This window comes from Heterocephalus glaber, unplaced genomic scaffold (genome assembly GCF_053883595.1).
Source record: "Heterocephalus glaber isolate CG9 unplaced genomic scaffold, H.glaber_assembly_v1.0 deba00001429, whole genome shotgun sequence".
Lineage (NCBI taxonomy): Eukaryota > Metazoa > Chordata > Mammalia > Rodentia > Bathyergidae > Heterocephalus > Heterocephalus glaber.
Genome location: NW_028258294.1, coordinates 17797350 through 17825224, shown reverse-complemented (window position 1 = coordinate 17825224; position 27875 = coordinate 17797350). Strand labels below are relative to the sequence as shown.

Below are 27875 nucleotides of genomic sequence, written 5' to 3'. Positions count from 1 at the left end.
ATACACAGGGTGTTGTTTCAAATGAGGGCATGGAAACTAGTAAGTATTGGCTTCTGTTTTTGTTGTAAACTTTCCAGAAAATTTTAACTGAAGACTTTATGCACTGTAGTTCTTTCCACAGAGAACTGACTGATATTTGGAGAAGTATTCTCATTTATTGAAGAAAAATATGATGTATCCATCCCAAGGCTCTCTCTTGTTTTTCAATATATGTATTTTTATTTGTGGGGAAGCTGTACCAGGTAATTGTGTACATCATTCTACGGTAAGAATTTTAGTAATATTATTTTTGTTAGTAAGGCTTGTGTAGCTTTCAAGATACATATTAGAAGTTTGAAAATACTAATTACATCATCAAGTATAATGCTTGGAACAAATAAAATATTTATTTTGAAATGTTGAGACTGCTTAAATGTTACTATCTATAAACTTAAGAAACTATAAACAGGGCTGACTTAAAAATTTCTCATAAAAATTTTTAAAAAGAAATTTCAGGGCTAGGTTAAAAGCAAGTTCAAAACTTTCCAATTAACTTGAATTAAAAAAAATCACTTTGCTTTTGTAAAAAAATAAGCTTTTCTATGAAGTTTTGTATTTCAAGTATAGTCTTGTGAGTGGTTACCTCGAAATCCAAAACAGTATTAGAGTGATAGCTAGTATGGTGCTATGAGTAGTTAGGGATTTGAAGCCTTACGTATTTCAATATTAGTTTATAATTTTTAAGTGTCATGAAATGTTTTTATCATTGTATCAAAACCAAATTCCAATGTTCCATGATTGAAACAGGATAAATTCTAAAAATGCTACAGAAATATTAATAATTTAATTTTCTAAAATAGGTTCTAAAATTTAAGAACCTTATAGAAAAAAGGAAAACCTAGATTTTTGAAAACATCTAGTATGTCAGTCATCACAGAAGTTTGGAAGTGCAGGAAATTTAAAATAGAGCTAAGTAACAAAATGTAAACATCTTTTTTGGGGTCACATATCTTTATAACATGGTTAGTTCTATAATTTTCTCTCAATATCCAGATAAAGCAGAACAAAATATTTTATTATTATTTTATTAAAAATAGTTATTAAATCTATATAACTTCCACCAAAGAATGTTTTAATATTAAAGAAACCAATATATCACTAATAATTATAGATATCTTTGGAATGATAGTTAGAAGTGGCTTTTAATATTGTTTGTTGTTGATTTTGCAAAGCAAAATTCTGCATTTTTTCTTTTATTATTGATTTTTTATTATCGATTATTTGATTACTTTCAAATTGGTGGGCACTTAACCTTTCAGATCTTTAAATATTTTATCTTATACAAAAGCTGTGGGCTTCCTACACATTTCTTCCCCCTACAATGTGGTAATAATTAGTTGCAGAAAGTCCATTTGGCTAGAAATGTTATAGATATTTCAGGGACATTTCTTAGTCGCTTTTCAAGGAAATTCAAATTGCAAGAATTTTAGAAGAAGAAAGGCTCAGCCCTATATTACATATGTAGATTTGCAGAAGTTAAAGTTGAGGCCATAGAGTCACAGTAGTGGAAATAAACCCTACATAAATTCTTTTTGAATTTGAGAAGAATAAAGAATTATGAAAATATTGAATTAGCATATATTTATTATTTCTATCTAAAATTTACCCATAAGGTTTACTGATGGGAGTTTGAATTAACCAGTTAATTATATTTTTTCTAATGATTATCCTCATATGTCCTGAACACCAATCTTTTTCTTATAGTCTTATAGTTCCTATTTATTACATACTTATGTATTTATTATGTATTATTTATTATGTACTGAAACATGTTTCAGATCTTTTATTCTTACATTCATTTTTTAATATAAAGGATTCTCCAGTTGTTAACCTTGTAGAACATGTATCTAATGCAAAAGATGAAAGTCACACTAATGATACTGTTTATAAAAAGGACTGTGAAGAATCATGTGGTGTTAAAACTAAAGTTATGCGAGAAGAAAAACATTTCATGTGCAGTAAGTATTAAAAATAAACACAATTATCAAAGGATACAACTTCATGTTTCTAAGATAGACATAAAAATACATCCTAGCTTTTGTCTGGGTCATTTTATGTACTTCCTTATCACCTTAGGTCAGAAGCTTTATATGTTTGACACATAGTAGGTCTTAGTAAATATTTAGTGAATGAAACAATCCTTCTTCCAAATAGCTCGGTGGCATCAACTGACCAGAGGGAAGGGACAAACCAGAGGGCTCTGATAGTATATTAATTTACTTGGGCTCTTTTTTCTTTTCATCTGACCTCTAGGAAATTTTACCTTGGTTTTTTTTGGGGGGTGGATGGGTGGTGGTGAATAAGGGAATATGAAACACTGGCATTTAATACTATAATAATGAATGCATCAGTATAATACAAACTCATAGCCAATTTATGCAGCAAAGTATAATATGAAAAGTTTTAGTGTCAATTGAAAAAGCTCTTGAGTCACAGTGCAGCAGTAACATTAATGATCTGTTGTGGGTAGATCTGTTTATACATACAAGGGGGCAGGATGAAGAAGGAGGATCAGAAAGGGTGGAGCTGATAATTTGATCCAGGCCACATAGGACCAGCTTGTCTAGGTCAGTTAGAAAGTGTGGAAAGCTTACTTTAATGTACCTAACAGTATGTATAACCAAGTGGCTGAGACTTCTCAAACCAATGAGTGCAGCTTTAGTACCAGTGAAACAGAGTCTTAATCCAGGAAAAAGTTGATAGAAAGTGAGAGCCTGAAAATAAAAGAGATATGAATCTGAGTGAGGTAGGATTAAAAATATCAGATGTTGTTAATTAATTCTACTGCTAGGTGAAATAAAGTTAGGAATAAAATAATTTTTAAAGGATAAAGTATGCAATGATGTGCTAATCATTTTGTTACAGAAGATACTTTTGCTATCATAAGTAAAGCTTGATAGGGTCTGAGAATACAGGTAGTCAACATTTATTTTCTGATTTTGATTATTGTATTAAGGATGTTTTTAGTGTAAGAAAAATGAGTGATGGTGGGATGTTATGGCAACATAGTCTCAAATGCCATAAGGAAAAAGTTATTTGCACTGTTCTTGCAACTTTTCTATATTAAATAGTGAATATTTTCTATGAAATAAAGATGTTTTAAAAAGGAAAATGTATACTAAAATTCAGTCAGAAATCAATCAACCAAAACCTTTGACTAAGATTTATGATGTGTGTGTATATTTGTTAGTAGATTAATTATATAGAATGTAGAATTAGAAAAAGTTAAAGAAAACAAAAGATTTGTATTTAAAATTAGCCTAACAAGATAATTAATTATTGCCTTTTAATTTTTTTATAGTAATTTATAATGAATTCCATACCTCTTGTCTCTATATATCTCATTTCATAGGACGAGAATCAATATTTAGAATGTTGTATCTTAATTAGAGCAGATTAATTATTTTGGATAGTCTGTGTTATTAGGAAGCATTGTTTCATTAAGAATTTTATATTTTAGTTGATCCTGAGTTAAACATAATATATATTTACTAAAATATACAGTTCTGAGTATTCAGATAAATTCAGATATTTTTATTTACATACTTATCCAAAATCACGTGAAATTCATTTTCACTGTAATTGTTTCCTATAAAAATATAATATTCAACATCTATTTTTATTATGGTTAAGGAAATCTGCAAAATTCTATTGTTTCCTATACACGAAATACCAAAAAACTACTAAGAAATATGATGGATGAGCAACAAGCATCCCTGGACTATTTATCTAATCAGGTATGGACTTTTTAGTACTGTGTTGTTATTGTATATGTATTGACTGATAGCTGAAGGTATTAGTATTTTACTTTTTAATGCATTCATATTTGGACATTGACTGAGTTCCTACTGTGTGAAAGGTACATACTATGTAAGAGGTACTATAGTAGGCCTCAGACAAACTAAGAAAAACAGTGGCTGTTCAAGAAATACACAGTTTAGTGGAGCAGAAAAATGTAAAAAAAAAAATAGATGTTAGAATGACAAAAAAGAGAAATCTAAGATACAAGAAAACTTCCCAAAGGAGAGAGCCAGCAAGCTGAGTCATGAGAGGCCAATAAATGCATTAGAAGTCCCAAAGATTGGGTAAGGAAGAGGGCACTCTATTTTGAGGGAATGCTTGGTGCAGGTTTGCATCAGGTGGTGAGGTTCACAGTGTGAAAGGAAAACTAAAGAACTAAAGAAACAACCAGGAATTAAATCGTGGCACACTAAATAGTCAATCAAGTGTTTGAGCAAGGAATTAACATGATCCAATTGACAACTAATATGGAGAATAATAACTCGAGGAAGATCAAAGGGAGGGGAACAGAAACTAGAACAATGGTTCAGGTGGGATATGAAGAACAGATCTGCAAGAGCAGTCATATGCAGAGATGGGCAGACGAAATCAATACTAGGAAGATAGTCTCTACTGAATATAGTGATTGTTATTTACTTATGCCTTTAATATTTTGTTAAAGCAGTAAGGATTCAACCTAGAGTAAAGGGCATCACTTCAGAGCTGAATTTCTAAGGGCCTTAGAGATAGTATTTATTTAATTTAGTTAAAGGAGATTTGTTCAAACATAAGTTTACTTAAATGTGTATGCACGTGTGTGTTTAGGTTAATGAACTCATGAATCGAATTCTCCTTTTGACTACAGAAGTTTTTAGGACACAGCTGGATCCTTTTCCTCACAGAACAGTTCAGTCACATGATGAGAGCACTGATATTTCAGTTTTTTCATTTTGTGTTTTATTGCTTAAAATTTTCCCGGAAAGCTTAGTGCATTTAAAAGTTTTGTTTAAAAAATGCAGATCACTGTTATCTAACAGACTGGAAGGTTAATATCTGCCATTAAGTACATTATACTACACACAATGTGTACTTTCCTAAATCAGAAAACTTTTTCAACCATTTGAAAACCATACCTGTACAAAGATATCCTAGGTCTGTTGAAAATAGCATAGTTCTAGGTAGCTTTATTCTGGGCTTCTCCTTTTAGCATTTTATTAGTAATTTTTTTTTCAGATGGAAGAAAAGTAAGTTTCAGAATTCCTCCCACCTATAAAAAATGTTTTTGACATGTTTGAAATGTTTCAAACTGGGATATAACATATGAAAAGAAAAAGACATTTAAGATAGAAATAAATAGAAAGTTAGTACTTTTTTAATACTGAACTACAGCATATTAATTCCTATAGGCTTGGGCTTGTAAGAAAAACATTCTGTGAACCTACAGAATGAATTCCTATCCAAAAGTTCTCACCAAGTAAATTTCATTGAGGGCCTACTATGTGATCTTTATTTTTTTCTTAGAAAAGGAAGATATTAGACAATGCCTGAGAATCTTCTGTATTCCAGATGTGAAGATAGGCAATTTCACTTGTTACCTTGTTATTGAAAAATTATTTTATTGTATCATGTATTTCCTACAACTGTCTCTCAGTAGGTAGCATGATGCGGTAGTTAAGAGCATGAACTCTGATGTTAGACTGTCTGGCCTCACATCTCTTACCTGCTGTTTCCTTGATGTGTTTACTTATCAGTAAACTGATAGTATCTATCTCATAAGGTCTATGTAAAAGGTAAATCGGTAAATACATAAAAATGCTCTTAAACTATTGCCTGATGAATAATAATAGCAATATAAAGGCTTGCTGTGATGATGATGATCATCAGATGTGGAATATACAGCCCAGAAAAATCTAAATAATCTGCTCGTATTTATTTGGATGGTAATGACAAAGCAGATACTTCAGCCTAGATCACTTCTTCAGCCTGACCTTCTATCATACCTTTGAGTGTAAAGTTATTATAAGAATGTCTCTGAACAATTCAGAATCTAGGCAACAAATCTACATCTCCTGGAAATAAAGAGAAAACAAACACCTTTTTATAGTTAACTTTTTGAAGAGATATTTTCTGCATATTAATGTGTGCTAAGCCCTGTGCTAAGGGCTTTATATAATACTGAAGTATGTAAATTGTCAGAATAACACTATAAAGTAGTGTATTATTTTGACATTATATGAAGAAAATAAGGCTTTGGTTAGTTAATGCTTCTTGGCTAGGAAGGAGTAGAACTAATACTCTAAACCAGGCATCTGAGCAACTGATGCTGTTAAGAGCTGATTTTTTTTACATTTATAAAACATGCAAAAGAGTATGTTCGAAAAATGTAACATTCATAGTAAAGTGTAAGGTCCATATCCACATACATATGTTTACAATTCCCCATGGAACTGAAAGCTTTGGAGAGGGTGACAATAGGGACTACAGCTCTAACTTTTGTAAATAGAATGTTAACCTCAAGCTGAATTTCTCCATTTTCCCCTTTTGCCTATTGATAATAGTGGTCTCCAATACATCGGTCTCTGAAGTTTGGAAGACAATAGTCAAGGATGTATTGATAGTTGTTAGTTTACTTACTTTTGAGTGTTCTCCCCTCCATTCATATAGATTTCCTTTATGCCCTCTAAGATGAACCTCTGTTCCTGAAAGAGCATTAGTTATTGGAAAAGATAATACATAATTATAAAAGATATTAAATCAATGTTGATCCCAAATAAAATATTGATACAGTGTAGAACACTTATCATTAACTGTGATGTTGTGAATGAATGTTTGTTGCAGCCTAAATTTTTTAACTTCAGTTCTTCCATATATTTTATTTCTAAAATTGTGACCATGTGTCATTTCTAAGTTAACACCATTATGTCATTAATAGAGATTATAGCAATAATTTCAAAAAGCACTATTAATTCTCTACAATAAATGACTAGCTGGAATGTATAACTGAAAGTATCCTAAATAACTAATTTTACTTTTCTAGGGTTAGATTGCACTGATATTAAAGAGACTATTGGCTCTGTCACTAAGACACCAAGTGGTTTATATATAATCTACCCAGAAGTCTCTAGTTACCCATTTGAGGTAAAGTTTTTCTTTATTATATAGAAGAAGATAAACATTCAATATTAATATTAGCATATTAATTGTTTTCTGTGAGATATGTGAAATAAATTGGTAAAAGTTCCCGTTTTAAAATTTTGGTTTTCTATAATTCTAAGGCCCTGTACCAAAAAGAACAGCCTCTCTTTCACTTTTCTACTTGAGTTTCCATGGTTACTTTCTTCAAAGTAAATCAGCTTGGTACAAGATCTTATATTATCTGTATAGTAGGCAGAATCATGCAACATAAATCTTTGCTTTAATTAGCCTATGGAGATTAGAAAAAAATGATGTGTTTTGTTTGGCATCTTACTGAAATACTTTTGATTACCATTCCTATTTATGATTATACTTTTTTAATGAAAAATGATTCTATGTGATTGCACAAGAAATTAATAATGAAAAAAAACCCTTTAACTGAAGTGCAAGCTAGATTGATAAGCCAATCTATTCTTAATTGGAATAAAATGAGATATTCTTATGTCTGTCCTTAGTAGTTCTATACTGAGATTTCTAATAGAAGTTTCTATTAGAGATAATGCATATTGATGGGATGTATTTGTGTGCATATATATATGTATTTTTTCTGGGTATACTTTTTCTTTGGGTATAGGAAATTTATGTGTTGTATGATACCTTATTGATAGTCTTTACTGTATGTTGTTTTTTCTAAGTAGATACTACTAGTATCTTCTTAGAGTTACTACTATTATTTTTTGTAGTCTATTGATAAGATGTCAAAAATTGGCAATTAGGTGGGAAATAATTTTTAAATTACCTAAATTACTTCTCCTACATATTCAAAACTGGATCTGAACAATTGTGGCAAGGAAGGCTTCTAATTTTGTAAAGAGTGGGATGCATAATTACCTCTTCTGTGGGAAAGTGTTGGTTCCCTAACTTCCTCCACACTGCTTTTCCCTGTCTCTATGTGGGGGTTTCTGATGGAGAGAGTTGCTCTGCTTTTGTCCCTGTCACTTTTATGGGTCCCCTGCATCTGCCTGCTTAGGTGCACCTATGAGGAGCTCCTGCTGAGCAGGCACAGACTGCGCTTTTCTGTCTGAAAATGCTGTCTGAAGACCAGCTGGCTTGTGGGAGAAGAGAGTAACCAAAGCCACTTTACAAACTCAGCATTTTATTGGAAAGAAAAAGTTAATTTGTAGAGTAATAATGCACATCACTCTGCCACATTAGATCAGTCCTGGTATTACTAAATTCAAAGGTATAGAGTTGAGGAATAAGAAGATAAGCTTAAAAAGTTACAATGAAGAAAAGAGCTTAAAAAGTGACTGGTATAAGGACTGCAATTAATTTTATAACAAGTTTGTTATATATATATATATATATATATATATTTTTTTTTTTTTTTGGTACTGGGGATCAAACTTGGGACCTGGTGCTTGTGAGGCAGGCGGTGGAACCACTGAGCTAAATCCCCAGCAAAAATCTGAATATATTAATGGGATACAAATTCATTAAAACTTTCAGGGGAAGTATTTTATCTTTCTCTAGACTTATAGATAGAGCATCAGTTTTATAATATCAAATAACAAAAATAAAGGTGTATTATTTTGGTATTTTCTGGTCATGTTTAGGCAATGTGCGACATGGATTACAGAGGAGGTGGATGGACCATGATACAGAAAAGGATGGATGGGAGAATTGATTTCCAGAGGTTGTGGTGTGATTATCTGGATGGATTTGGTGACCTTTTAGGTCAAATTTTATATATTTCTTCTCTACCCTTTTCCTTCTGGTTTGATATTATGCATATAGATTTTGTCTGTATTGATCATACCTTTTGTAAAAATAGCAAGTCTATGTGACTATCACAGTATGACTTAAATTACCCTCTTTTCATATGTCAGATTTTAAAAAGATCTTCAGTTGAGATCTAAAAAAATTTTTTAGGTATCTGTTGAAATGTGATTTGGGAGAAAATTCCAAATTGTGTATTCATTAAGTATCTTATTACATAGCCAGCAGAGTTCTGGCAGGTGCTTACCAACTATTTGTAGAATGAAAAAGTGAACAGTCAGTGTTCCCAGAGGCCTTAAAATTCTTAAGATGTGTGCTATGTCTACCCAAGGAAATGAAATAGAGAGTTGAAGTACATGACTGTCCAAATTCAGATAAGCATACTGCCTCATACAAATATTAATAAACATCACTATGTTCAAATTTGAAAATTATAAATCCCAGGAAAATTGTAAAATCCATTTCTATTATTGCCACATGGTGACATTACCTTTGCTAGTAAACAAAACATTTATATTTCTCAACCTTGCTGACTTTTACATTAGTTGGAACTTCTGCAGGTGATTTTGATAATTTTTGTGCTATTTTAAAAGTTGCTATTATTATATTTTAAAATATTTAGCATCCCATAATAATGTCATTCAAAGATTCATTAAGTAAGTGGTAGTGTTAATTCTGGTGATAAAAACCCTACTGCATGTCAATGGTTTTAGAAGGGGTTTGGCTTATATCCAGATAACTGCCATGATGTAGAATCCAGTTAAATACTTGTCTTTCTCAACATTATCTCTGATTTCTCATTGTGTGTTTCCTTTTGAATTAAGTAGTCATAGATTAGATTGACATATAGGCTTTAAATTGTCATTTTTCTTATTTTATGCTTATTTCTATGGGGAGATGATATAAATTTTGATTAATAAAGTCTTTAGGTAGATATTTTTGATGGAAACCGAGATTGCCTTATTCTTGAATATTTAAAAAAATAATTTGAGGATTAAGAACAATGTACTGTTAAGTCTTAAATATGGAGTTAGAGTAAAGGGAAAAGATGACAGAGACTTAAGTGGAAGAGTTATAGACTGAGACTAAACAGACCCCCTAGGGACCCATCGTACTGCACCCACTTTCTTCCTGTGTTTATTCTGGATACTTTTCCAATTCTAATTGGGTGGTAGCTAAAATGCCTCTGTAAGCCTTGGAAAAAGGACTTGATATCTTAGTTATAGTTTTAACAGCTTTAATGCAATCATATTATCCCCTAACACTTTGAAGTTTGTTTTGACTAGATTCTTAGGTCCTTCTGTAATTTCATGATTCAAGTGGTAGGATATATCCCAGGGGTACTCCCATTTAGGTTATGCCATGAATCAGGGGAAGTAGAAAGCCGTTTGGTAGAACATGCTTGCAAGAATTATGCCACTTGAATTCAGAAGTTCTATTACTTATCCTGGATTTAAAATTGTCTTGGAAACATCAACTCTAACCCCAGGATAGGCTGGTGTTGCTACATTCTATTTCCAGTCATAAACAATTGACAAGCTGCATCACAACAAAGAAATATTTGTTCAGAAGTATTTTCCAAGATGTAAATAATTTCAATGAGCAATTTTAGGACATGTTTCTTTTAGGAGTAGCTGATTTAGAGGATAAACCTCCTACATTTATTGGTGCACATGATTTTGTTACCTCTATTATATATCAACACATTTCTGTTGACATGCCTTAAGGTAAAACTTGACTTCTTATTTACTCTTTAAATAAACTTGAATTTATTTTGGGGAGATAAAATGAAACTGAATTTGATTTTCTACAGTGTGGTCAAGTAGAAGTAGGAAGTTTAAAAAAAATCAGATAAACACTGATAGTTTGAGCTAGGCCAACCAGCCCCTTTAATTATTTATGTGAATCATCTCACAGTTGTTGAAACACTAAATCATACTAAACTTTAAAAAAGAAAGGGTTAGTCTATTGTGCTTTACAATATACTAAAACAAAGATTTTTTTTTACAGGAGAATTTTGGCTAGGACTAAAAAAGATTTTTTATGTAGTAAATCAGAAAAGTACCAGTTTTATACTGTCTGTGACTTTGGAATCATAAGATAACACATTTGCTTATGCTTCATATGATAATTTTTGGCTAGAGGATGAAACAAGATTTTATAAACTGCACTTAGGACGATATTCAGGAAATGCTGGTAAGTTATTCCTCAAATTATCTAGAAGATTGAAATATCACTGACTCAGTATGAGGTGAAGATAAAAAGAATGCATTTCATTTGATGCATGACTGATTTCTGATAGATTAGGAATAGATTAGGAATGAGAAACCTTGATACTGTGTTGTGAACATTGTATTACCTAATGATTTTGAAGTATTGTACTTCATATTCTTTAACACATTTCCCATATGTAATCACAGTTGATCTTTTATTTGTTTTGTTTTGTTTTTGGTACTGAGGATCAAACTCAGGACCTTGCGCTTGGGAGGCAGGCAGCGGTACCACTGAGCTAAATCCCCGGCCCTACAGTTGATCTTTTAGATTGAGGGCTGCTGGAGGTAGGCTGGGAAGGTGTTATTCTTATTTTCATGTTATTTCATGTTCAAAGAGCTGACATTTAGAAGTCATAGACTGTTAGATTTGATTGCTATTCTTTCCTTTTTATCGTGAAGAAACCTAAACAATGAAGTGACTTGCCCAAGATTTCTAGCTCATTACACCTGAGCCAGGGAATAATCAAATTTGATAGAAACAATGAACTTAGTGTTCTCTTCATTCTATCTTGGTGCATCAACTCATTTTCAAATAAATTTAGTTTCTTAGAAATTTTAAAGGCATTTGAGTTAAGAAACACTAAAGTCAATTCTGTTGTTGCTATGTGTGGTGCTTCTTCATTATGTATATTCAGTGATATAATCCAAAAATGAATGTTATAGCTTTCCAGCTTGACTGATCACAGTGCAGTGAGAAAGATAAATAAACTGAAGACAAAGAACACTAATAAACTTTTAAGGGTTCAAGAGAGGGTGAGAACGATTCCAATTGATTGCATCCAGAAAATTTCATGAAAGGTAGTTTTCAACAAAGAGTTCTTGTGAAAGCTGGGAAACTTTTTGAAAGTACTTACTCCTACAAAATCTGATGGGAAAAATGGATCTGGTGGCATACTTTCAGTTGAGAACCATAGACCTAGGTGTAGAACGAAACTTGATTTTGGCAAGTGAGTGTTGGCAGTTGCAGCAGTCTGAGTAATGGAATAGAGGGAGGAAAATTACAGGGGACAGAGAACTGTCTGGTATGGCTGGAATCTGCGACACCTGAGAGGATTCAGTCTTAGAATATGAGGTGAAAGTCTGAAATGCAAATCTTAAAATATAGGGAAAATTTAAAGAGTTACAACATACAGTTTTCAACGTTTTATATCTAAAAGTGTAAAAAACTAAATGTAGAATATGCTATCTGAATAAGTTCTTGTGAGGGTTCTCTAAAAGATGAATATGATCTAGTTAGATGATGAAATTTACAATGCAAGATTTTTTTTGTATTAAATTCTTTTATTGGTACATTGTAGGTATACAACACAATTACATTCCTCATTCAGAATTGTACCTTTACATAATGCATCTTGGTTCTTATTTTTTCCCCATTCCTAGCCCTCCCTTCACGCCCTCCACCCTTCCCTATTTACAAAGACTTTATTTCCATTTTTTCCATTTCTCAGCATTTTTCCTTTCCCTTCTTTCCTTTCCCCTGCCCCTCCCACTACCCCTACCCCTTTGGAACTTTTCTTCCTATTTTACATTTTCGATTATTCATTCTAATCATTGGTACATTTTAGGTATACAATATAATGATATTCATCATTGGAAATTTGCACCTTTACATAGTCACTCTTGGTTCTTATTTTTCACCCTTGCCCAGCCCTCTGTTCAATCCCTCCAGCCCTCCCTATTTACAAAAATTTTGTTCCTATTTTTCCATTTTCTCCTATTAATCCCATTCCCTTCTATCCTTTCCCTAGCCCTCCCACTTCCTTCCCCTTTGCCCCTTTTCTTCCTATTTCACATGACCTATTATACATTTAGTCCTTATTTACACTTTCAGTTTCTCACACCAGAGAAACTATTCAGTATTTATACATGTGTGTCCTATTTATTTCACTTAAGAGTATTGCCTCAATGTGCATCCACTTAGCTATAAATGTCTCTAATTTCTCATTTTTTATGGCTGAGTAGTACTCCATTTTATAAAAAAACCACATTTTCTTTATCCAGTCTCCAGTTGATCGGCATTTGGGCTGTTTCCAAGTTTTAGCTATTACACACTGCGCTATGAACATGGGCACACATATATCACTGTGGTATTATTCTTTTAATTCTTTGGGGAAGATCCCCAGCAGTTGAATAGCTGGGTCAAATGGGACTTCCAGTCCTAGTTCTTTGAGGTGTTTCCATACTGATTTCCACAGTGCTTGCACCAGTCTACACTCCCACCAGCAGTGGAGCAGGGTTCCTCTTTCCCCACAGCCCCACCAGCATTTGTTATTGGTGGATTTCATGATAGCAGCCATTCTTTCTGGAGTGAAGTGGAATCTCAGCTTTGTTTTCATTTGCATCTCTCGAATGACCAGTGATGTTGAACATTTTTTCATGTATTTATTTGCTATTTCTACTTCTTTGTCTGAGAAATGTCTGTTCATTTCAGATGCCCATTTTTAGATTGGGTCTTTAAATTTGGGAGGTCTGATCTTTTAAGTTCTTTATAGATTTGAGATAGTAGACCTTTGTCTGAGGAAGAGCAGGTGAAGATTTTTTCCCACATTGTGGGTTGTCTCTTCACACTGCTGGTGGTTTCTCTTGCTGTGCAGAAGCTTTTTAATAAGAAGAGATCTCATTTGTTGATTGTTTTTTGTAGTTCGCGGGCAACTGAGGTTTTGTTCATAAAATCTTTTCCTACACCGATGTCTTCAAGGGTTCTACCTAGCCTCTATTCCAACTGGTTCAGAGTTTCTATTTTAATATTTAGATCTTTAATCCATTTTGATTTTAGTTGAGTGCATGGTGAGAGATATAGGTCTAGTTTTAATCTTTGGCAAGTTGAAGCCCAATTTTTCCAGCACCATTTATGAAAGAGGTTATCTTTCCTCCAGTGAGGGTGTTTGGCTCCTTTGTCAAAGATGAGATGGCTGAGTGTGTCTGGCATTGTTTCTGCATATTCTAATCTGTTCCACTGGTCCTCAAGCCTGTTTCTTTGCCAGTAGCATGCTGTGTTTTTTTTTTTTTTTTTTAATCTCAGTAGCTTTGTAGAAGAGTTGCAGGTAGGGGATTGTGATATCCCCTGCCATGTCTCTGTTACCTAGAATTGCTTTTGCTCTTCTGGGTCTCTTCTTGCTCCAAATGAATTTTTGGATTGTTTTCTCGAGGTCTATGAAGTATACTTCTGGGATCTCAATTGGAATTGCATTGAATCTATATAGCAGTTTTGGAAGTATGGCCAATTTCACTATATTAATCCTTCCTACCCAGGAGCAGGGGATGTCTGTCCATTTTCTGATACCATCTTCAATCTCTCTTTTCAGAGTGCCATAGTTTTCAGAGAAGAGGTCTTTGATTTCTTTTGTTAGGATGATTCCTAGGTATTTCAGTTTTTTGGATGCTATTGTGAAAGGAATTATTTGCCCTATTTCTCTCTCGGTGAGTCTGTCATTCGTGTAGAGGAAGGCTATTGATTTTTGTGTGTTGACCTTGTAACCAGCTACTTGACTGAAGTTGGTTATTAAGTCTAGAAGACTTTTGGTGGAGTTCTTGGGGTCTTCTATATAGAGTATCATGTCATCTGCAAATAATGACAGTTTGACTTGTTCATTTCCTATCTTTATTCCTTTTATTTCTTTCTCTTGTCTAATTGCTGTGGCTAATGTTTCCAGAACTATATTGAACAAGAGTGGTGATAGTGGACATCCTTGTCTTCTTCCTGATTTTAGTGTGAAGGATTTCAGTTTTTGACCATTTAGTATGATATTGGCTGTTGGTTTTTCATACAATGCAAGATTTTTACATTATGGATCTTTCAAATTTGGAATGCTGCTGTAACTTTATATTTTCCAAAGAAGATTGTTAGATAACTTTCAACTGTTGATCACAGAATATCAAAACAGTGGAAAAAAAGTATCAGTAGAATATAAGGATAGAAACAAATAAAAACATCAGCTGTGTAGTAGAGGTGGGTTGCAATTTGGCTTTGTGCCTGGAACAAAAATAGGAAATTAAATTTAAATATTTGAGCAGCACAATTGTTCCATAAAAAGTACAAATATTCTTGATGAGAAAACTTGAGAGGAATTTCTCTGGGTTGTCAGAGAATATATCATGTTCACTGACACCACTTTCACAGTAAGTATGATGAAAGAATTTTAATGGACTATTTTTTAAGAAATAGACAAGCAGCCCGGTCCAGAGGAAGGGGCTTCTGGGCCACCATCCCTACCACTGCTCTCAGCCCCTGTCCCACCTCTCCCAGCTCAGAGGAGGTGATCCATGAAGGTGCCAACAGCACCCCCTGGCCCCCCAGTTGAAATGAGAAAACACGTAAATAAGTCTCAAAACCAGACTTCCAGATCACCTACAGAAACCCCAAAGGGAAATGAGATGGAACACTCTGATACTCAATCACCTGGACCCACTGAACTGGCAACAAAAGGGGATCTGGAAAAAATGAAATCAGAAATAATTTCTCAGATAACAGGAGAAATTGTGCTCCTAGTGCAAGACATGATTAATAAATCTAGAGAGGAGCTGAGGAACATGATGGAATCCCAACATAAGAAACAAATGGAATCCATAAATCAGATGAAAATAGATTTCCAGGACATGAAAAACTCCATTGAAAGTCTACACAGCAGAATGAGGCAATGTGAGGACAGAATTTCAGATATAGGAGATAAGATTGCAATTAATGACCAGGAAAAGAAAAATTCCTTCAAAATTATAAGGGAACATGAGAAAACTATGCAGCAGCTGCTAGACGATGGAAAGAAGAATAACATAAGATTGATTGGAGTCAATGAAGAAACAGGAGAGAGTGCAGATGACATAAAAAAACTCTTCACAAAAGTAATGGCAGAAAACATCCCAAGCAGGGGAAAAGAACTTGACATACAGATAAGTGAGGCATATAGGACTCCAAATAGCCTTGATCAAAAAAAAAAATCTACACATAGGCATATAATTGTTAAGATTCCAGAAACTCAATAGAAGAACAAAGTTCTCCAAGCAGTTAGAGAAAAGAAACAAATCACATACAAAGGAAAGCCCATCAGAATCACAGCAGACTTCTCAATACAAACCATCAAGGCAAGAAGAGCTTGGAGTGACATATTCCAAGCCCTAGAAGAAAACAGCCTCCAACCCAGATTGATGTACCCTGAAAAACTATCTTTCAAAATGGATGGAGAAATAAGATACTTTCATGACAAAGAGCACCTTAGGAACTTTGTGAATACCAAACCAGCTCTAGAAAGAATTTTACACAATATCCTAGGAACAGACATTGAGGATCACAACCCCAGGAAGCAAAGCAGAATGAACCCATTGGGCACAACAAGAAATTAAATGTAAAGGAGGAGAACCCAACAAAAAGAAAACATCATGGCAATGACAAGTCAATACATTTCAGTTATAACCATCAATGTTAATGGTCTCAATTCACCAATCAAAAGAAATAGACTGGCAGAATGGGTGAAGAAGCAAAATCCAACAATATGCTGCATACAAGAAACACACTTAATTCAAAAGGAAACTCATAGACTGAAAGTTAAAGGGTGGAAAACAATACTCCATGCAACAGGAACACGTTAAAAAGCAGGAGTAGCTATCCTCTTGGCAGATCAAGTAGATTTTAAACCAACACTGGTTAAGAGAGATGAAGAAGGACACTACATCCTTGTAAAGGGAACAATCCAAGAGGAAGAGATGACAATCATAAATATCTATGCACCAAACACTAGTGTGCCCAACTATATAAAACAAATACTAACGGACATGAAATGTCATATATGCACTAATACAATTGTAGTGGGGGACCTCAACACCCCACTGTTACAAATAGATAGATCAACTAGACTAAAAATAAGTAATGAAACACTAGAACTCAATCGAACTCTTGAACAAATTAACCTTACAGATGTTTACAGAGTGTTCCACCCCACAAAATCAGAATACACATTCTTCTCAGCTGCACATGGGTCATTCTCCAAAATAGACCACATACTCACACACAGAACATGTTTAAGTAAGTGCAAAGGAATTGAAGTTATCCCCTGTATATTATCAGACCATAGTGCGACAAAATTGGAGATCCATAGCAAAAGACACTGGAAAAATTTCATAAACATGTGGAAATTGAACAACACACTTCTGAATAACCAATGGGTCACAGATGAAATTAAAGAAGAAATCAGACAGTTCCTTCAATTAAATGACAATGACAATACAACATATCGGAATCTATGGTACACAATGAAAGCAGTCTTACGAGGGAAATTCATAGCAGTGAATATGTATATTAGGAAAACAGAATGAGCCCAATTAAACAACCTGATGCTGAACCTCAAGCTTCTAGAAAAAGAAGAGCAGGACAATCCCAAAGCTCATACAAGGGAGGAAATTATAAAGGTCAGAGGAGAAATCAATGCAATGGAGACTAGGAGAACGATACAAAAAATCGATGAAGCCAAGAGTTGGTTCTTTGAAAGAATCAACAAAATTGACAAACCCTTAGCCAACCTTATCAGAAAAAGGAAAGAAAAGGCCCAAATCCATGCAAGTAGGAATGAAAAGGGTGAAATTACAACAGACCCAGCAGAAATCCAGGGGATCATCAATACCTACTTCTAGAACCTATAAGCCAATAAGATGGACAACACAGAAGAAATGGACAGATTCCTAGATACATATGAATTACCAAAGTTGAACAAAGAAGACCTAAATATTCTAAACGACCCAATATCAATCAATGAAATTGAAAATATAATTAAAAACTTGTCAACTAAGTAAAGCCCGGGCCCTGATGGCTTCACCACTGAATTCTACAAGACATTTAGAGAGAAACTGCTGCCCCTACTGTTTAAACTCTTCAATGAAATTGAAAGGAAGCAATACTCCCAAATTCATTCCTGGAAGCAAGCATCACCTTGATCCCCAAAGCAGAGAAAGACCCAACTGAAAAGGAGAACTATAGGCCAATCTCACTAATAAACATAGATGCAAAAATCCTTAATAAGATACTGGCAAATAGAATACAGAATATCATCAAGAAGATCATACACCCTGATCAAGTGGGATTCATCCCAGGGATGCAGAGATGGTTCAACATGTGCAAATCAATCAATGTAATACACTATATCAATAGAGCCAAGGACAAAAATCACATGATTATCTCCATAGATGCAGAAAAAGCATTTGACAAAATCCAACATGCACTTATGATAAAAACCCTACAAAAAATTGGAATAGATGGTCTCTACCTCAAACTGATAGAAGCCATCTATGAAAAAGCAACAGCCAATATCATACTAAATGGTCAAAAACTGAAATCCTTCACACTAAAATCAGGAACAAGACAAGGATGTCCACTATCACCACTCTTGTTCAATATAGTTCTGGAAACATTAGCCACGACAATTAGACAAGAGAAAGAAATAAAAGGAATAAAGATAGGAAATGAACAAGTCAAACTGTCATTATTTGCAGATGACATGATACTCTATATAGAAGACCCCAAGAACTCCACCAAAAGTCTTCTAGACTTAATAACCAAATTCAGTCAAGTAGCTGGTTACAAGATCAACACACAAAAATCAATAGCTTTCCTCTACACGAATGACAGACTCACCGAGAGAGAAATAGGGCAAATAATTCCTTTCACAATAGCATCCAAAAAACTGAAATACCTAGGAATCATCCTAACAAAAGAAATCAAAGACCTCTTCTCTGAAAACTATGGCACTCTGAAAAGAGAGATTGAAGAGGATATCAGAAAATGGACAGACATCCCCTGCTCCTGGGTAGGAAGGATTAATATAGTGAAAATGGCCATACTTTCAAAACTGCTATATAGATTCAATGCAATTCCAATTGAGATCCCAGCAGCATACTTCATGGACCTTGAGAAAACAATCCAAAACTTCATTTGGAGCAAGAAGAGACCCAGAATAGCAAAAGCAATTCTAGGTAACAGAGACATGGCAGGGGGTATCACAATCCCCTACCTGCAACTATACTACAAAGCTACTGTAATGAAAACAGCATAGTACTGGCAAAGAAACAGACCTGAGGACCATTGGAACAGATTAGAAGATGCAGAAACAATGCCAGACACACTCAGCCATCTTATCTTTGATAAAGGAGTCAAACACCCTCACTGGAGGAAAGATAACCTCTTTAATAAATGGTGCTGGAAAAATTGGACTTCAACTTGCCAAAAATTAAAACTAGACCTATATCTCTTGCCATACACTAAACTAAAATCAAAATGGATTAAAGATCTAAATATTAAAATAGAAACTCTGAACCAGTTGGAATAGAGGTTAGGTAGAACTCTTAAAAACATCGGTGTAGGAAAAGATTTTATGAACAAAACCTAAGTTGCCCATGAACTAGCACAAACAACCAACAAGTGGGATCTCTTCATATTAAAAAGCTTCTGCACAGCAAGAGAAACCACCAGCAGTGTGAAGAGACAACCCACAATGTGGGAAAAAAATCTTCACCTGCTCTTCCTCAGACAAAGGTCTACTATCTCAAATCTATAAAGAACTTAAAAAGATCAGACCTCCCAAATTTAAAGACCCAATCCAAAAATGGGCATCTGAAATGAACAGACATTTCTCAGACAAGAAAGTAGAAATAGCAAATAAATACATGAAAAAATGTTCAACATCACTGGTCATTCGGGAGGTGCAAATGAAAACAATGCTGAGGTTCCATCTCACACCAGAAAGAATGGCTGCTATTATGAAATCATCCAATAACAAATGCTGGTGGGGCTGTGGGGAAAGAGGAACCCTGCTCTACTGCTGGTGGGAGTGTAGACTGGTGCAACCACTGTGGGAATCAGTATGGAGATACCTCAAACAACTAGGACTGGAAGTCCCATTTGACCCCGCTATTCCACTGCTGGGGATCTTCCCCAAATAATTAAAAGTATCATACCACAGTCATATATGTGCACTCATGTTCATAGCAGCACAGTTTGTGATAGCTAAAACTTGGAAACAGCCCAAATGCCCATCAACTGGAGACTGGATAAAGAAAATGTGGTTTTTCAAAAAATAAAATGGAGTACCACTCAGCCGTAAAAATGAGAAATTAGGGACATTTATAGCTAAGTGGATGCACATTGAGGTGATATTCTTAAGTGAAATAAATAGGACACACATGTATAAATACTGAATAGTTTCTCTGGTGTGAGAAACTGAAAGTGTAGATAAGGACTAAAAGGTATAATAGATAATGTGAAATAGGAAGAAAAGGGGCAAAGGGGAAGGAAGTGGGAGGGGTAGGGGAAAGGATAGATGGGAATGGGATTAATATGAGAAAATGGAAAAATAAATAAATAAAAAACAAAATCTTTGTAAATAGGGAGGAATGGAGAGGTTGAATGGAGGGCTCGACAAGTGTGAAAAATAAGAACCAAGAGAGATTTTGTAAAGGTGCAAATTTCCAATGATGAATGTCATTATATTGTATACCTAAAATGTACCAATGATTAGAATGAATAATCAATAATGCAAAATAGGAAGAAAAGGTCCAAAAGTGTAGGAGTAGTGGGAGGGGCAGGGGAAAGAAAAGAAGGGAAAGGAAAAATGCTGAGAAATGGAAAAAATGGAAATAAAGTCTTTGTAAATAAGGAAGGGTGGAGAGGGTGAAGGGAGGGCTAGGAATTGGGAAAAAATAAGAACCAAGATGCATTTTGTAAAGGTATAATTCCCAATGAGAAATGTAATTGTGTTGTACACCTAAAATGTACCAATCAAAGAATTCAACAACAACAACAAAAAAGAAATAGACAAGCATACATTTTAATGGTGAGTTTTTCTTCTATTCATGATAAAAACCCTGAGGAAAAGAGCTTAAAGCTTTCCTTCCTAAAATCAGGAACAAGATGAGGATGTCCACTATTTCAACTCCTATTAATTTATTTGTTTTTTTTTTTAAAACAAGATCTTGCTATGTAGTTCAGGTTGGCTTTGACCTCGTGGTGATCCTCCTACCTCAGCCTCTCAGGTGCTAGATTATAGGTATGCACCACCATGCCTGGCCTCTCCTATTCAATATAGTACAGTACTTGAAACATTAGTCAAAGCAATCAAGCAAGACAAAGAAATAGAAGAGATATATATGTAGGAAAGGAAGAACTCAAATTATTATTATTTGTTGATGTCATGATCCTCTACATAGAAGACCTAAACAATTCCACCAAAAGACTCCTAGAATTAACAACCAAAGTCAGTATTATAGCAGAATATAAAATCAACATACAAAATCAATAGCATTCTTGTACACCAATAATGAGCTCACTGATAAAGAAATTAGGAAAACAATATCATTCTCAATAACATCAAGAAAAATGAAATACTGAGGAATTAACCTAACCTGGGAAATTAAAGACCTTGATAATGAAAACTACAGTACTCTGAAGAAGGAGGTTGAAGAGGACATCAAAATAGAAAAACACCCCTGTTGTTGGATAGGCCAAATCAATATTGTCAAAATGGCCATACTTTCAAAACTGATATTTAGGTTTAACACAATTCCTATAAAAATACCAACAGCTTACCTTACAGAATTAGAAAAAATAATTCTAAAATTCATATGGAACCCAAAGAGACCCAGAATACCAGAAGCAATCCTGGGTAACAGAAACAAAACAGGAGGCATCACAATCCTGGATTTGAAGTTATATTACAAAGCCACCATGATAAAAACAACATAGTACTGGGACAAAAACACATGTGGATCAGTGGAACAGAACAGGGGATGCACAGCCCCAGGCACATTCTGCAATCTGATCTTTGACAAAGGGGCCAAACATACAGACAGGAGGAAATACATCTTTTTAACAAATGGTGCTGGGAAATTTGGCTATCCACACGCTGAACATTGAATATAGACCCATATATCTCACCATATACTAACTAAAATAAAAAATGGATCAGAGATCTAAGTATTAAAACAGAAACAATCTGCTGGAAAATAAAATAGGTAAAACTTTTGAAGACGTACTCAGTCAAGGACTTTCTGTACAAAACACCAAATGCTCAAGAAATAACACCAACAGTTAATAAGCAGGATAATATCAAATTAAAAAGCTTCTTGCACAGCAAAGGAAACAACCAACACAGTAAAGAGACAACCTATGGAATCAGGAAAATTTTTGCCCGCTATTTGTTGGACTAATCTCTAGAATATAAAAAGAAATAAAAAAGTTAGACCCCATCCAAATTAAAGACCCAGTCAAAAAAGGGCACATGAAATGAATAGGCACTTTTCAGTAGAAGTACAAATGTCCAATTAATACATGAAAAAATGTTCAACATCTCTCAGGATTAGATAAATTCAAATTAAAATAATACTGAGATTCTATCTTACTCCAGAAAGAATGAGTATCATCAGGAAATCAAATAATAACGAATGCTGATGAGGATGTGGGGAAAAAGGCACACTTTTACATTGTTGGTGGGAAGGTAAACTGGTACAACCACTATGGAAATTAGTATCATGATTCCTCAAAAAAATGAGAACTAGAAATTCCCTTCAACCCAGCTATTCCTCTTTTAGGTAGTTATCTTCCTGAAAGAGTTAAACAGTGGTACATATCCATGTTTATAGTAACACAGCTCATAATAGCTAACTCTTGGAATCAGACTATGTGTTCATCAATAGATGAATGACCATAGCAAGACCTGGTCTTTTTCAAAAGTCTTATTATGAAATGAGTGCTATAAACAAGAGTATCACTATAAACAGATGTATCACTGTAATATGATGTCTTTAACTCTTTCAGGAAGATACCTAGAAGTGAAATAGCTAGGTCAAATTCAATTTCTAGGTTTAGCTTTTTGATATACATATATTGATGTACATATATTTGATATATTTATATCAACACATGGATTAAAAATGTGGTACTTATACACAATGGAGTACCTCTGTGCTATAAAGAGGAATAAACTCAAGTCATTTGTAGGAAAGTGGATGCAACTTGAGACCATAGGGTTAAGTGAAATAAATCAGACACACAAGCTTAAATATTTCATGGTTTCTTTTCTTTCTTTTTTTTTGGGTACCAGGGATCGAACTCAGAACCTTGCACTTGCGAGGCAGGCGGCAGAACCACTGAGCTAAATCCCCGGCCCTTCAAGGTTTCTTTTATATGAGAAACCCAAAATATAAACAAGTTGAAGAGGAAAACAAAAGATAATAGGAAATAGGGAGATGTATCTTTTGCAAAAAGGAAGGGGACTTAGAGATGGAGAAAGTGGAGAGGGAAGGAAGAGGAAGGGGATGAAGAAAAGAATTAAGATATGTACATATGCCAGCTCTTCAGGATGAATATAATCATTATATACTGCAAACATGTACTAATTAAAATAAAAGTTTAAAAATCAGTTGTTAAATAAAGTCCACTGAGGAGTCCATATGATATATGATCCTTCTGATGGTTGGATTTTACCCAGTGAGAGTATTCATGGAGTGATCACAAACTTTAGGTAATACTTCACAGATGATGTTTCACTCCCTTGAACTTTGGAAAGATGTTGGACTATGCAGATGTTGGAAAATTATATTCTCTCTAAAATGAAATACCTGCAATATGTGTCTTTTGTTTCCCCTCAAGTGTAGAGTCACAGACTTTAAAAATCAGAGAGCCAAAATTTCTGAGAGGCTACACTACAAAGGAAATTCTTGAGGATTCCCAAAGGATTTATCTCAAGAGGTGGCAAACAGCAAAGTGAAACAAACATAGGTCTTGTTTTCACTACACATTTTATATAACTTCTCTTGTAGTTAGTGTTTCAAACATTTAAGTCAAAGTTTGTATGTATATAGATGGACTATAGGTATTAAGAATTTACTAAGAAACTTTTAATTTAATGGACCTTTATAGAACAAAACATGATTCCTGGTCTTGCCACTTAGTTAACTGGGTTGTCCTGGCCAAGATACTGTACTTAATCTTTGGAGGGTTACTGTGAATATGAAGCATAATATACATGCAATGTCTAATGTAAACCTTTTAAAAATGGTTAGTCCATATAGCATGTGTAGATCCATGAAGAAAAGGCCCACCTCAGGGGTATAGCTGAATTTTTCTCAAAGACATTAGATTTCTATATAAACTTCATGGCCCCTAAATAAAACCAAAGGACTTTTGTAATTATAAGTCTAAGTTTGTTAAAGGTAAATGTTTCACCTTCATCCATATTGCTCTATAGAAGTGATATAAATGGTAGGAATGAAAACTTACTATTATCAACTGGCTGAAGGTTCTTGTGTTCAATTGGTATAGAAATCATGAATTGGAAAATTACAGCTCTTTTAGTATTTACAACTCTGACCTTTGAATGCAATGGCTATCAGGTCTTAGTGCTAATGGTCCTTTTCTCAGCTTGGAGCAAGCAGCTAGCTACCTGTAGGGCTCAGGAACTCTTTTAGCCACTAGAGATGGTTGCTCCCAGCAATTCTTCATTGCTTTCTGGCTGCTTATCACCTTGAGTGTTACCAGTGCGAGCTGCTGACTGCTTTTTGTGACTGTTATTTGGCATTACCATCTCTTAGTGTACTAGCTCAGTATACTCTACTTGAGATAGAAATCACAAATAGGTAACTATATGCCATCTGAAAGGGGCTTTTTTTTTAGTACACATGCTGTAGCACAAGGGAAAACAGTACATGGATGGACTCACTAAGAGTATGGGAAGGTGGCATATGTAGGAGAGAATGGTGGGTTTATGCATAGGCAGTGTCAGACTTTCTGTTTGGTCATGGGGAAGGAGGGGGTCCCCACTGACTTGATTAAAGAGGGTTGTAGAAGGGCGGAGTTATCCAGAGAGGCTGTGAAATAGAGTCATCTAAAGGGGCTACAGGGCAGAGTTAACTGGAATAGGTCCATGATTGAAGCTTGCTGCAGCCCGTAGGAAATATCCCCTGGAACAGCCATGGGGCACTTTTTGTAGTTGTGGCTGGCTGTGAGATATTTGGGGTATCTGCAGAAAGAAAGAAAAATTATCTCTTGGTGAGCATTAGGCCCATTTCTCCTGTCTTACTACTTCTTGGAAGTTATTTTATTTCCTAATCACTATATTGATCACCTCAAAGCATGACAAGTCTGTACACTATTATTTTTGGTCTAAATGATTTGATTTTTGTCTACATAGCCAAATTTATACTTGCTTTTTATATCCAGTAGATGCCTGCTGTATTGAACAATTCATCACTGGATTTTGGCATATTACAATCTGTGTGGAGAGATTTTAACATGATTAAACAGTAGAAAAATAAATTCTTTTTAAAAAAATTTCATTTTATTGGTACATTTTAGGTATACAATATAATGACATTCGTCATTGGAAATTTGCACCTTTATGTAATCTCTCTCGGTTCTTATTTTTCCCCCTTCCCCTGCCCTCCCTTCAACTCCTCCATCCCTCCCTATTTACAAAGACTTTGTTTCCATTTTCTCTTAATTCTATTCCATTCTTTCCTTTCCCCTACCCCTCCCACTTCCCCTTCCCCTTTGCCCCTTTTCTTCTTATTTCACATTATCTATTATACCTTTTACTCCTTATTTACACTTTCAGTTTCTTACACTAGAGAAACTATTTGGTGTTTATACATGTGTGTCCTATTTATTTCACTTAAGAGTATCACCTCAATGTGCATCCATTTAGCTCTAAATGTCTCTAATTTCTCATTTTTGATGTCTGAGTAGTACTCCATTTTATGAAAAACCCACATTTTCTTTATCCAGTCTCCTGTTGATGGGCAATTGGGCTGCTTCCAAGTTTTAATTATTAAAAAATGTGCTGCTATGAACATGGGTGCACATATGTCACTGTGGTATGATTCTTTTAATTCTTTGGGGGAAGATCCCCAGCAGGGGAATAGCTGGGTCAAATGGGACTTTGAGTCCTAGTTGTTTGAGGTATCTCCATACTGATTCCCACAGTGGTTGCACCAGTCTACACTCCCACCAGCAGTGGGGCAGTGTTCCTCTTTCCCCACAGCCCTGCCAGCATTTGTTATTGGTTGATTTCATGATAGCAGCCAGAAAAATAAATTCTATTTCTAGATGTGATGCTTTTGTAAAATCATGCTGGTAATAGTTGACTAAGGTAATAGAAATCATTTCTAAATTCACTTATTTAAGAAAATCTATTTTAACCAGGTGATGCATTCCGGGGCCTCAGAAAAGAAGATAATCAAAATGCAATGCCTTTCAGCACATCAGATGTTGACAGTGATGGGTGCCTCCCTGCATGCCTCATCAATGGTCAGTCTGTGAAGAGCTGCAGTCACCTCAGTAACAACACGGGTTGGTGGTTCAATCAGTGTGGTCTAGCAAATTTAAATGGCATCCATCACTTTCCTGGAAAATTGCTTGCCAGTGGAATTCAGTGGGGCACATGGACCAAAAATAATTCACCCATCAAGATTAAATCTGTCTCAGTGAAAATCAGAAGAACTTATAAACCATACTTTAAATAATCACACTTTAAGTTGTGTGCAAGTTCTACAGTTATTGTTGATATTATGTTAAAGATTTTACATAGTTCCTCTCTTTGCTATGGATTCTAACATATGAGCTAAAATTTTACTATAGATGACATTTTGATATTATGGGTTTAATTGGAACCCTTCGATTTTGTAGCATTTTATAAAAAGTCATGCTACATTATGTTTTTACTAATAATATTAATAAAATGTAATACAATCTATCTTAAATGAATTACAGCTTGCAGTCTTGAAATTTATAGTACTTTTAAAGGTTTTGCCTTCTCTTTGAAGCATATAAACCAACATGTTAGAAAAATTCCAGACAGTGTTTTACTTATTACTATATTCATTTTATATGATAAATTATATAATCTACAGATACTTTATATTGAAGAAAATGATAAGGAATAGCTTTTATTCAGATTAGTGTATAAGTTCCACATCTTTAAAATCCTTACTATTTTTAGGTGATTCCATATATTTTATAAGTATGAGTTTACTGCCAAAATAAAGTCTTTTTTGCTTTCATATTTCATCAGGGCTAATAATATTGTTTTTAACCAGATATGGTAACAATGTCCCTAATCATATCTACTTGAGAGGCAGAAACAAGAGAATCAGAAGTTCAACCTGGGCAATTTAATGAAGCCCTGTCTCAAAATAAAAAAAAGGCACTGGAAATGTAGCTCAGTAATAGAGCGTACTTGGGTTCAATCCACAGTACTGAAAAAATTATTCTTGTTTATAATAAATTTACTGCACATTTATATCCTGATCAGTTGCATTCTAAAATAATTTATATCTTAACTCTTTTTAACCAGTAAGAATGGTATGAACTTTAAACAAGGGCAGTAAAGAAAGAGTGAAGAATCAGTGATCAAGTTGTGCTTGGGAGCAAGCTGGACTTCTCCATTTTTTCTGAGTTGGAAGATGTGAGGATTCCATGGAAGAAGACAGCAGGGAACATGCTTGGCCAGTGGCAATTATTGGTGAGAGAAAAGGAAAACAAAAATTAGCTTTGAACAGATAACAGAGAACAATGCACAAAGGAGGGGGAGAACTGGCTGAAAAATGAGGTAGGAAGATTAATTTAAAAGTAGGTGTGGAGGGATAGGTGTCAGGACAAAAAGCTGAATGCAGAATACGGCTAAGCTTCATCAAAGTACAGAATCTCATTTAGGCGGAGGGATGGGCTAAAATTACAATGAAGTAATTGTTTAAGATTTCTTTTACTTTGAAATTCAAAGGAGAGAATAAGTCATGAACAAGATGTACAAGAGACAAGGTTGCAGGTGGGTGCATATGGTTGCCCCTATCTTTGGTTATCTCTGGTGCATGGCTGAGCTTCTGTGTCTTGGTAGTGGA

General features: G+C 34.5%; 1 protein-coding gene across 1 annotated transcript; it reads left to right on the top strand.

Annotated features, from left to right (window-relative positions):
- The first annotated feature begins 122 nt into the window (after window positions 1-122).
- Window positions 123-26641, top strand: Angptl5 (angiopoietin like 5). The gene is given in 8 exon segments (XM_004870804.3): window positions 123-265; window positions 1853-1997; window positions 3673-3776; window positions 4645-4737; window positions 6856-6957; window positions 8571-8691; window positions 10744-10929; window positions 26182-26641. Coding segments are annotated over 8 exon segments (1167 nt in total). The 5' UTR covers window positions 123-169; the 3' UTR covers window positions 26502-26641.
- The last annotated feature ends 1234 nt before the right edge of the window (window positions 26642-27875 follow it).